Source organism: Mandrillus leucophaeus, unplaced genomic scaffold (genome assembly GCF_000951045.1).
Source record: "Mandrillus leucophaeus isolate KB7577 unplaced genomic scaffold, Mleu.le_1.0 Scaffold458, whole genome shotgun sequence".
NCBI classification, from domain to species: Eukaryota; Metazoa; Chordata; class Mammalia; order Primates; family Cercopithecidae; genus Mandrillus; species Mandrillus leucophaeus.
In genome coordinates this window covers 1,574,893-1,587,768 of record NW_012104898.1, presented here as the reverse complement: position 1 = coordinate 1,587,768, position 12,876 = coordinate 1,574,893, and the positions used below count along the sequence as shown (strand labels likewise).

At 36.7% G+C, this 12,876-nt stretch overlaps 1 protein-coding gene across 1 annotated transcript in view; it reads left to right on the top strand.

Moving 5' to 3' along the window:
• Positions 1-12,876, top strand: part of RB1CC1 (RB1-inducible coiled-coil 1) — a 79,594-nt gene that overhangs the window by 49,537 nt on the left and 17,181 nt on the right. Inside the window, exons 14-16 of the mRNA XM_011994472.1 lie at positions 5,691-5,856; positions 8,787-8,895; positions 9,008-9,248. Of these exons, the coding sequence (XP_011849862.1) occupies positions 5,691-5,856; positions 8,787-8,895; positions 9,008-9,248 (516 nt within the window). The remainder of the gene's footprint in view (positions 1-5,690; positions 5,857-8,786; positions 8,896-9,007; positions 9,249-12,876) is intronic.

The following is a 12,876-nucleotide window of genomic DNA, read 5'->3' as shown; positions in this document are numbered from 1 at the left end:
GTTTTATCATTGGTGCCAATATTAACAAGGTGAAAAACGACAACACTTTAGTGTTACTGTGAAAACAGTTCTGACTTCACTCGTTCTCTGAATGTGTTTGGTTAACCCCAGGCTTCTGTGGATCACTCTTTGGGAATCATGAGCCTGAAGAAATGATTGGCAAACTTTCTATAGAGGCCCGGATGGTAAATATTTTAGGTTTTGTGGGCCAAATGGTCTCTATCCAAACTACCCAGCTGTACCGTTTTAGCAAGACAGCAGTGAGACAATATAAATGAACAGTTTGGCTATGTTCCAACAAGACTTTAATTATAAAAAACAGCGGATTGGATTTACCTGCCCTTGGTCTAGAGTATCTCATTTTGCCATCTAATTTTCATTTAATGGTGGTTATTCTTAAGTCTACTTTCCAGGCAGTCAACTTAGCAAAGTCTGTCCCTCCTCTTGTAACTCTCATTAGATCCATTCCCATACTTATTTTCCGTTTTTCTGTCAAAATATATTAAAGATTCTGTAATTGCTTTGCAATTCCTCCTTTGTTAGACTTTTAAATCTCCAGAGATCTGGCAGTTTGAGTGTAGCAACGGGTCTGGAAGTAATGGTGGGAGATGTTGTTGAAAAGGATCATCTCATTGAGAAGAGGATTACCTCAAGTGAAGGGACACTGATTTCCTCAGACAAGGTAGAAAAGGCTGTTGCTTCCAGGAAGGGAGGTTTGATGGGATTTGGAGGCACAGCTGGGACATGTCCCAAAGCCTTCCTCTCCTTAGTCGTCACTGGTTTTCAAACAACTACAAGTGTCTGCTGTTCTGCCATGTACTGCCCTGGTCTTCCAGTGTTCTATTTTGCACTGGCAATGAGGTCATTACTGCTTTCAGATCAGAGAATTAATCTCAGATTTCCATGTTTTATGGGATTTTTTTTTTTTTTCCTCTAGAGTCGTTTTTTGTATCGGGATTGAGCTTATAAAACAACCACTTTTAAATATTTCAGGATTAAAGGGATTAGTATCAGATTTAGAGTTTACACGAATGTTGGGAGAACTGGGAGACTGGATAGTGATCTGGTGAAGGCCAGGAGATCTATAATAGAAAATCATCTGAACCACCAAAGTTGGTGGCTTAGGAAACTGCTACAGTTCTTCGAAGACTTTCATCAGTTGTCTACCAAGACCCCCAAACAGGTGGTTTACTTGGAAATCTCTTATGAATCTCACATTGCCCACATGTTTGGCTACAACCACCTCCAGAGTCTCTCACTTCAGCATCCCAGGTCAGGTGTGGGTATCTTCCACTGGCAAACTCAAATATAGAACCTACTGAGGAAGGAATTCTGGATAATATCCCTGGCTTCTCTGTCATGCAGAGGAAACCTTTGAAGAAGAATGATGCTTATGTGAGGACACAGTCCGGCACATTTCCCTTTCACCACTAGGTTCTACATATGCCAGAAGCAACATTGAGAGGCCAGCTGCGAAGGAGAAACATTTGTAAGATATGGATATGCAAATTAGCTATGTCTGTAATGTCAAGAGCTCCCACAGTAAATCAATAAGAAAAAGGCGCACAATCTGTTAGAAAAATGGACAGAGATATGACGAGATCAAAGAAGAAATACAAATGGCCAAAATGTAAATACTGTCCGGTCTACTTGTGATTCAGGAAATGCAAGATCAGAATATCTTCTATTTAATTTGGAGTTATTAATAGTTTATATTAGTTTTGAAAATGTAGGAGAAAGCTTTCTCCTGTACCTTTGTACAAGGAAATGAGAGCAGAACATGTGTGTATGTGGTTTTTGTGGGTCGGGAAATCTACCTACTACATGATTAATGTCCCTGCTCCTAGGAAGTAGTGATATGGATCTGAGTGAGTATGGGTGGGAGCATTTCAATTTTGTAATTCTAATTTCAAAAGAAGAGATTTTCATTTTGTTTATTATTTTTTTGAGACGGAGTCTCGCTCTTGTCGCCCAGGTTGGAGTGCAGTGTCGCGATCTCGGCTCACTGCCACCTCTGCCTCCGGGGTTCAAGCGATAGAAGATATTTTTTTTTTGAAAAAACAGTGAACTAACTGTTTACTAGGCCGCATTTTAATTTAGTCAGTGTTAAGAGTTCAAGCATCAAGACAATCTAGTTTATGTTCAATGTAAATTTTCTGGTTGATAGAAATATTTGGATATAATACAGTCCTTTGCTAGAACTGACATTTTAATGGTGGGAAAAACTGTCAACCTTTAGAGATGCTTTTTTTCAAGTTTCCGTGATACTAAAGTTCCCAGCTGATAACAAATGTATCTGCTTCCTTGAGTTTCAATGTCCAGGCCTCTTTAAAGTATTCAGATATGCAAAGACAGGATTATGCAAGTTTCTTTTAGGTGGACAACCTTTATTGATGAATTCCTTAGGTTTCTGTTGTAGTGTTGTTAGATTAAATACAGTCATTCCCTCTTCTCTAGTTTCATTTTATGTGATTTCGTTCTTCATGGTTTCGCTTACCCCATGGTTCGAAAGTATTAAATGAAATAAACAATTCCTGAGTTTTAAATTGGATACCGTTTTGAGAAGCACGATTTGTCCAGTGTATCCATACTGTGCAGTCTCCACACATTAGTCATTTGTTAGCCATCTAGGTTATCAGTATCACAGTCCTTGTGTTCAAGTAACCTTTATTTAATGGCTCCAAAGCACAAGAGTAATGATGCTGACAATTTGGGTATGCCAAAAAGAAGCCTTGAAGTGCTTCGTTTCAGTGAAAAGATGAAAGTTCTTGATTTAGTAAGAAAAAAAAATTAAATGCTGAGACTGCAAAGATCTACAGTAAGACCCAATCTATCTATGAAACTGTGCAGAAGGAGACAATTCATTCTCTTTTTACCATCACACCTCAAACTGCAAATGTTAGGACCACAGTGCATATATTGGAAAAAAAATACAGGGTTTGCTACTATCTGCGGTTTCAGGCATCCACTGGGGGTCTTGGAACATATTCCCTGTGGGTAAAGGGGGACTACTATATTTTTCTAACTAAACTATGATACACTGTAACCTTTTCTTCATGACCTCCCTCCCCTCTACACAACTTGCTCCCCAAAGAAAGGCAGTGATGCTAGTTAAAACACAAAACCTATTTTAGCTGTTAGCCTTTCATTGCTAGGGTTAATTCCCCTGATAGCAGGGCCATTTCAGATCCTAGGGTAATGTACAATAGAAGTTGTGTGGCAGATAGTCACTTGGAACATTTTCTAATGGGAGCTTCAAACAATACAGCATAGTATGTACTTTTGGCCGGATTAATACAGCCATAAGAAACCTGTCTTCAGTACGGGATAATGGTTATATTTTTCATGTCATAACCTGTCCATTTTTTGCTTTTACTTTGAGTCAGTAAATGAGATACCCTATGCTAATCACCTAGTGTTCTCATTCTGGTTTTGGGGATGATACAGTGTTTACAGAGTGTCAGTGGTGTCTATATCTGTTTGTGTACCTGGAACTGTGTCCTCTTGTCCCTGTATTATCCCAGCACAGCACTGACCCTGAAATGGAGTACCCCAGGCAATCCAAAGATGCAGGACACCTAGAAATTATAAGTACTGGCTGTGCATGACCTCCCCTCCCTCACTTGCACAATTTGAACCACACTTTTTCTAATACAATTCTAGGATCTTTTATCATGTTGAAAGCTCTCCTTCAGGCTTCTTTACTGTGCCCCATTTCTTACTAATACCCTTTCTCACAATAGTCTTTTCAAAACCTAGATTCACACCGTATCATTCTCTAGACCAAAACTTTCAATGACTTTATATGGTACTCGCAATGAAATTCATATCCTTTACTGTTCACTATCTGTCCTTCACTTCTCCAACTTCAGTGCTCTCTTGATTTCCTCCTTAAAACCCGGCCTTGTTTTTTACTCCTGAAAGTTTCAGCTTACCTTAGAACTGTGGAGATTTCTTCAAGGAAGACACTGGCCAAACAGGATTATTTGTAAACCCTGCCTATACCTTTTTTTATCCCAAGCACTTCATTGTTAGTAGTCTGAGTCCCTTTTTGTTCCTTAGTAAGACTTTGATTTATGTAGTATGTCAGTTTTCCAGCCATGGAATAGTTTAAACTTGCACATCCCCCTCTTCAGCCCCAAAGGAGAACCTTTAAAAGTAAATCCTTCGTCTTAATTATATTATGGAATATATATCCTGTCCTTTAATTAATTATATTATGAAATAGGGGATTCCTATTCCAGCCTTTCTGGGAACTAAATAAGAAGTCTCAGATTTTGATAGAGATACTATGTTTCAAACTGCATATTCTGCGTTTGGCTGTTTAAAGCTATCTCTTTGGGGGAAAGGTTATCTGAGCAGCAAGTTTAAGTTACTAGATTTTTATCAGTAAATTTGGAAGCATGAATAAAAAGATTCCAATAATTTTTTTGTATGATTGTTGGTATAAATAGTGTGTTTCTATCATATAATTAGATTAGGAAATTACGTAAGATACGTGTAGAGTGAACATTTTAAATACATGCCCATATTAATTGCAGAACACACCCTGATTTCAAAAACATTAACATATCATTTAAAAACAAATAGAGGGACATTTAAGCCTAAAAATTGACCGGTTAAGTAGTTTTTTAGTAACAGCAACTTCTTGAGGCTTAGCAGCATATTTTAATACTAAGCATTTTTCATCTTCTTGAAGAAACCTTTTTTTAATGCTAAGGATTATTAAGTTGAAAGTAGATAAGATTAATACTTAGAAGTTATAATTAGAAGTCATTGAGTTATTAATTATAAGTTAAAATAATCACTAACCAGTGTTTGTTCATTTCTTCTTACATTGTCCTATTCTCATCTCTAGCACTTTGTCAGCAACACCTGAGAGGTTAGCAAGTCTTCAGGAAATGAGTATGAGTTCAGGAATATGTAGATTTGTTTGTGTAAACACTTTTCAGTTTTAGCTTTGTGTTGCCTACTTGATACCAAAATGAATCAAAGCCTGTTCTGTGGAAATGAAAGCATTTCAACATACGCAGTCTTTAGGTGTTTCTTTTTTCCTAAGTCATTGTGTAAATTTCACGTATAGGAATAGCAAAACTGACATTTGAAGTTGAGTTTACCTATCTCCTATGTGTATAGTCCCTTACCAAAAAATACTTTTTCCTTATGTTGCCCAGGCAGGATTTGAACATCTGTGCTCAAGCAGTTCTCCTACCTCAGCATGCACCACTGTACTCAGCTCTTGATTTTTTTTTTTTTTTTAGAGGTGGGGTTTCACTTTGCTGCCCAGGCTGATCTCAAACTCTTGGGCTCAAGGGGATCCTCCCACCTGGGCCTCCCAAAGTGCTAGAATTGCAGGTATGAGCCACAGAGCTTGACCAAAGAATAAAAGAATGGCTACTCCATGGGCAGAGCAGCCTCTTGATTTTTATGTATGTTGATACAAGCAAATTATCTTGAATGTATCTGATATAGTGATAAAAATCAGTAAACCTTGTTAGTGTCAGCATCTAATCTGTATTAAACTTTTACATATTTCCCTTTACTTTTTAGATTCAAAGAGAGTGTTCACACAGATATCTTTCATGCTACATTATTAGGCTTGACGAAGATAAATTTCATAAATATGATATTTGGTATATTTGTGTGTCTGTAGTTTTTTTTTTAATTTAATGCTATATTTAATTTATAAGTCCTGCCATTGACTCTACCAGAGAAGATTCTTCAAGCTTAGTTGCTGAACTTCAAGAAAAGCTTCAGGAAGAAAAAGCTAAGTTTCTAGAACAACTTGAAGAGCAAGAAAAAAGAAAGAATGAAGAAATGCAAAATGTTCGAACATCTTTGATTGCAGAACAACAGGTCTGTATCTCTTTTCCCATTTCATTTATTTGAGAACTAAAGAAGGTAGACGTAAACTAACAAATATAATTTCTTTATGTAGCTGAGGGTTTCTTATATCTTAGATGTGATTTTCCTTACATTGATCCTGTTAATAAATTTCCTCATGACAAAAGCATGTATTTTTAAGAATGTTTTATTTTTTAGTTTTTTTACTCATCTGGAAAATAATATTTTTCATGTTAATATGTCACATGACAATACCAGGTGCTTCAAAATGAGATAGTCTTCGATTAGAAGTGAGGGAATGTGAATTTTGTTCCTGGTTTCTTCACTACCTATGTGATCTTGGATAGATCATTTAACCTCTTTGAACTAAGATTAGTTTTCTATGAAATGATTTTTTTAATTTGAAAAATGATTTTTATTTTTTCTCTAAGCTTCAAATTCTCTAAACTTTGTTATCCCAAATTACATTCAGATCAACATAAATATCCTATACTTTCTGTAATTCTTATCCTTCTGATAGGCTGGTAGTAGATTAAGATGGAATATTGTTGAATTTTGTTAATGTACTTATTGTTGGTCTATAGTAAGAGGTAGTGCTTGTGAAGTATGTTGGGGCTAGATCAAAAACCAGATGTCTTGTTAGAGAACTTGTACTTTACCTAAAGTACTGGACAGCAACTAAATACAATGGCATAATTAGATTGATACTTAATGAAGATCACCCACTGGAACGTGGAGAAAGATTGGAGAACTGCAAAGCAATCAGCTGAAAGAGCAATTTGGTAGCTACTGGTAGGATTCAGGCCAGAGAAAATACTGCAGTTTGCGGGATACATTTTGAGGGATACATTTCTGAAACTGCATATTATGGTTGTTGTACACATGTAATATTATGTAGTATTTTTCCTTTTCCTAAAATGTGTGGTATTTCCTAACATTATGTGGTATTTTTCCTTTTCCTAAAATGTTATGATTAATTAGTGTCTTTGTAGAATTTGAAAAAATGTAAATCAGAGAATGGAAAGAAAATATAGTTCAAACCTCATAACAATTTTAGATTTTTAAGGCCTAGGGAAAGAAAGAAGAGCCTGGGAAAAGGGAATGAGAAAGCGCAACCACAAAAAAAAGTGTGTGGCTTAAGGGAAGCCAAGGAAAGTTAAGTGTTCAGGGAGGAGGAATAGCCAAGTTTTAAGTAAGAATTAGCAATAAAAAGGTCATTAGTAACCTCTCTCTTTAAGAATGTAGATTTATAGATTCTTCTCTATGATTTATTCTGCATATTCTCTCTGTGTTGCGTTGTCTCTCTGTGTGTTCTTTTATAAACACGTGTACAATTTCTAAAATTAAGAGTGAATTAACTGAAACCAAAAGTATAGTATTGACAGCTATCTAACTTAGTTTTTCATGTTTTAATGCTTCTTTTAATATTTGTAAAATAGAGCGGGAGAAATGACTTCTAAGGTACCTTCCAGTTTTCCATGATGTGTATGTTAAGTTATATTTATTTAAGGTGATTTGTACCTAACTGTGTATAGGTGATTTCTGAGTTGGAACTAATTGGTTCTTAACTGGCCCCCTTTTTTCATATGCCAATTACAAGTTGTGATAATCTTCCTAAAAATTCAAATTACAGAAATGGCAAAGATCTTGAAAATAAACATAATGGTTTATATTATATAAGTGTTTATTTTCTATATATAAATAAAATACATAGAGATGGCTTAATACAAAGCCATATCGTAAGTGTTTCTTTTTGAGAGATCTTCCTGTATGATTTGTGGCTAGAAATTGTATTTAATTCAATATTTAATGAATTTATTAAAGTTTTATTAAAAATACTGTGTTACTTTTCCTAAATCTCCCTATTGCCAGCATTGTTAGCATTATTCATTGATCCAAGGACCATAGAGCTCTTAAAATTTTGGAATTAGAAATACTGGGCAGATGAGAAGAGTCAATTTAGATCATTTCATCATTCATCCATTGCTTTTACATTTCAAGAAGCTCAGAAATCTTGTAAGTAAATTTTTTTTTTTTTTTTTTTTGCCTCTTAAGAGACAGGGTCTCACTCTGTCATTCAGGCTGGAATTCAGTCGTGCAATCATGGCTCACTGTAACCTGGAACTCCTGGGCTCAAACAGTCCTCCCACCTTGGTCTCCCCAATAGCTGGGACTACTAGCATGTGCCACCACGCCCGGATAATTTTTAAATTTTTTGTAGAATCTCAGTCTTGCTTTGTTGCTCAGGCTGGTCTCAAACTCCTGGGCTCAAGCAGTCCTCCCACCTCGGTCTCCCAAAGTGCTGAGATTACAGGCATGAGCCACCAAGTCCGGCCTAAGCAAAATTTTAAAACAAATTCAGTCATCTTTATTAAAGAACTGTGCAGTTAAAATTGTCAGATTGTCTCATGAGATCCATGCAGGCAGTTGGGTATGTGAGCTTCATAGTAGAGTTTATAAAAGTGGGGGAGTAACAAGTCTAGCCAATATAAATCAGCATTCCAGTGACCATGGCAGATATCCAAATAAGAGAAATAAGGAAGATAGAGTCATATCCAAAATTGTTAGGGTGGTGATCAAATGCTCAAGACAAAAGGAAGGTTTCAGAGGCAGGATGATTACTCCAGGAAAAAAGTGTCTAACAGCACTCTAAATTATTGATTCTTCTAATTCTTCAAAATTTCAAAATCTCTGACAGTAAATACATGGACAATAATAAGAAAATAGGATTTGCTTTCAAGAGACTTAAATTGGAACCAAGAAAGTAGAACCTTTGCCCACAGTATGTTGCATTTTCATTTTAAAAACATTTCACAAATCACACCCTATCATCTCCATGTACAAATGTGCCACAGAAAAGAATATTTGCAAGTTTATTTTCTAAGTCCTAGCTGCTAAGTACATGTAGATAAATTTAAATAATTATTATTATCTTGTTCCAGACCAATTTTAACACTGTTTTAACAAGAGAGAAAATGAGAAAAGAAAACATAATAAACGATCTTAGTGATAAGTTGAAAAGTACAATGCAGCAACAAGAACGGGATAAAGGTTTGTACTGTTTTGTACTATTTTTTAAATTTTTCAAAGTGAAAAAGATACATTCATGCAAAATGGTTTTTTTCATTACGTAATACTTTTTTTCAATTTGGGGGTCTTTCAGATTTGATAGAGTCACTTTCTGAAGATCGAGCTCGTTTGCTTGAGGAAAAGAAAAAGCTTGAAGAAGAAGTCAGTAAGTTGCGTAGTAGCAGTTTTGTTCCTTCACCATATGTAGCTACAGCCCCAGAACTTTATGGAGCTTGTGCACCTGAACTCCCAGGTGAATCAGATAGATCCGCTGTGGAAACAGCAGATGAAGGAAGAGTGGATTCAGCAATGGAGACAAGCATGATGTCTGTACAGTAAGTGTGGCTATTTTCAACTGTTATTTAAGGCTTTTAAAGCAGTAGTGCAATTCCCTAAGTTATAAAGCTCTGAAGAGAGGAAATATTTTTAGCATTACTGGTTGTCCACAGCCCGTATATCTCAAAGTTGTGCTATTTTAATTCTTTAAACTGTAAATGTAAGAAAACATTACCGAATGAATTATTTTGGGGAACTCTCATACTGTACATAGTATGTGCACCAGAATTATCCTATACTGCCAAGGTAAGGATCATGGCAGTAGTGTTGAGCCATTCTTACTTACAAGGAATGTTGACATTTTGTGGTCCATTACCTATAAAGGGGTTATTGTAGTAATGAATATATTCATTTTGGTGAGGAAAGGCAGGGAACGGTTTTTTTATTATTATTGTTTATTCATATATAGCAAATGTTTACTGAATTACATTGAAATCCTGGCAGAGCTTACTGGAATTTAGAACTTTCTTAACAGTTCTCTGTTGAATATAGTGAAAGACCACTAAAATTGTGCTTACAATTGTATCTGTGGGACACAGAACTGGGAGGAGAAAGGGCTCCTCTCCAAAGGACCTTGCAAGTAGAGTTTGCATTTCTAGTTGCACCCCTGGGATTTCAGATATGGGAACTGAGATTCCAAGGGCAGAAAGTCCAGATCATTATGCCACACAAAGAATTATGCCCAGTGGGTCAGTGAACACTACACCCCCATGTGAGATAAAGTAATTCGAACAAGTGATTACCAAAAGATATCATAGAATCACCATGGTCCCTTTGTTCAAACAGATCCAGGTTCAAATTCTGAGTCTGGCACCTGCTTGGGAACTTAAGCAAGTCATCTTCCCTTATTTTTCCTTCAAGATAGTTGCTTTGGGCATTAAATTTTTTTTTTTTTTTTTTTGAGACAAAGTCTCACTCTTGTCCCCCAGGTGGAGTGCAATGGCACAGTCTTGGCTCACTGCAACCTCCACCTCCCAGGTTCAAGCGATTCTCCTGCCTCAGCGTCCCCAGTAGATAGCCGGGATTACAGGCATCCGCCACCATGCCTGGCTAATTTTTGTATTTTTAGTAGAGATGGGGTTTCGCTATGTTGGACAGGCTGGTCTCGAACTCCTGACCTCAGGTCATCCACCTGCCTCAGCCTCCCAGAGTGCTGGGGTTACAGGCCTGAGCCACTGCGCCCGGACAGGCATTAAATTTAATGAGCACCTTTGAGAAGGTCTGGTACACAATAAGAAACCAGTAGGTGCAGGGTCCTTTGTACCTCACCCCTGCCCACTCAGAGGAAAGCAGTCATTTGCATCTTCATATAAGCCTGTGAGGCCAGTATTATATACTAATACCAAATCAGACAAATATATCAAAAAGAAGAAAACACATCTTCTGTAACTATTGACACAAATATTATCAGCAAAATACTAATAGATCCAATCTGGCAGAATACAAAACAAATTCCAGTTGGCTTTGTTTCAGAAATGCAAGGTTGGTTTAACATCTAAAAGTCAATTTATGTCATACACTGTATCAGTAGAATGAATGGACAGAAAAAAACATGATTATCTCAATAGATGAAGAAAAAGCTTTTGACAAAACCCAACAGCCTTTCATCATAAAAACATTCAACATACTAGGAAATGACTTCCTCAACCTATTAAAAGGCATCTGTGAGAACCCACAATTAACATCATACTCAATAATGTAAGATGCTTTTCCCCTAAAATCAAGATGAAGATGGCCTGCTCTTGCCACTGCTGCTCAACATTGTACTTTGAAGTTCTATCAAGGGCACTTAGGCAAGAAAAAGAAATTAAAGGCATTGGCCAGATGCAGTGGCTCATGCCTGTAATCCCAGCACTTTGGGAGGCTGAGATAGGCAGATCACCTGAGGTCAGGAGTTCAAGATCAGCCTGGCCAACATGGTGAAACCTGGTCTCTACTAAAAATAGAAAAATTAGCTGGGCATGGTGGTGGGCACCTGTAATCCCAGCTCCTTGGGAGGCTGAAACGGGAGAATTGATTGAACCTGGGGGGCAGAGGTTGCAGATTGTGCCCCTGCGCTCCATCCTGGGCAACAGAACAAGACTCTGTCTCAAAAAAAAAAAAAAAAAAAAAGCATCTAGATTGGTAAGCAAGAAATAAAACACTCTATTTGCCTACATAGCCTTATCTTTTATTTAGAAAATCCTAAGGACTCCGCTAAAAAAATACTGTAATTAATAAACTAGTTCAGTAATGTTGGAGGTTACAGGTTCAGTGTGCAAAAACAAACTGGCGCTGGCTGTGGTGGTGCATACCTGTAGTCCCAGCTACTCAGGAGGCTGAGGCAGCAGGATCGCTTGAGCCTAGGAGTTCGTGAACAGGGACGACAAAACAAGACCCTGTCTCTTAAAAAAAAATTGTCATTCTTTCTGCTAGCAATGAATCATCCAAAAATGAGATTTAAAAGACAGTTTCTTTTCTGATGGCATCAAAAAGGTAAAAATACTTAGGAATAGATTTAACAAAAGAAGTTCAAGACTTGTACAAATTACAAAACATTGTGGAAAAAAGTTAAGACAGAAGGGCATCCTGTGTTTACTGACTGGAAGACTTAATCTCCTTGAGATGATAGCCCGTCCCAAATTGATCTGCAAATTCATCACAATTGTTACCGTAATCTGAACTGTGTTTGTTGCGGAAAAGGGCAAGCTGATCCTAAAATTTATACGGAATTGCAAGAGTCCCAAAATAGCCAAAGCAATCTTGAAAAATAACAAAGTCTCACACTGTTTGACTAATTTTAAAATTTGTAAGCGAGGGTAATAAGACACTGTAGTGCTAGCCTGACATATATCAGTGGAATAGAATTGAGAGTCCAAAATAAGCCCTTGTATTCATGGTCAGTTGAACCCTTGCATTATGGTTAAGGGTGCTGAGGCAGTTCCATGAAGGAAATCGCTTTTTCAGCAGATGGTGCAGGGATAGCATAGCTTGATATCCTGATGCAAAAGGATGAAGTTGGACCCTTTCCTCACCATATGTACAAGTTGACTTAAATAGATCATAGACTTAAGTGTAAAAGCTAAAATTATAAAACTCTTACAGAACTCAATCTTTATAGTCTTTATATTAGGCAAAACCTCTTCCTAAAGAATTAGCATGTTGAAGAAGACAGAATACCTGCCTTGCATCAAGTTGCTTAAAATATAATTGGGGGATTATACCTGTAGATGAATTTTAAAACCTAAATAATTGTTTTTTCTAATGTTACAGCATTTTTAAAAATTTTCTAGTTTGTTTTTGGATGTTTTAGTGTAATGGGCAAATTCACACCTGGGATAGTAATTAGTGAGTACATAGCATCCACTTAGTAAATCTACTGAAGTCTTTAGCCACTCAAGAACTACGACTTTATCAGTAACATGGATTCAATCACAAGTAGGAAGAAGAGTGGTTCTTAATACCTGGGAAAAATAAGAAATTTAAAGACATCTCTAGATAAATGCATACACAAAGTTTTACTTATTATTTCAAAAGGTTTGTAGATCTAGGTCTGCTACAGAGAATATACAACATTGAAATTACATGCTAACTGAAATAAGCTGCTTTTGAAAATTTATGAAAACCCTTAAATTATTAAAGTGATCT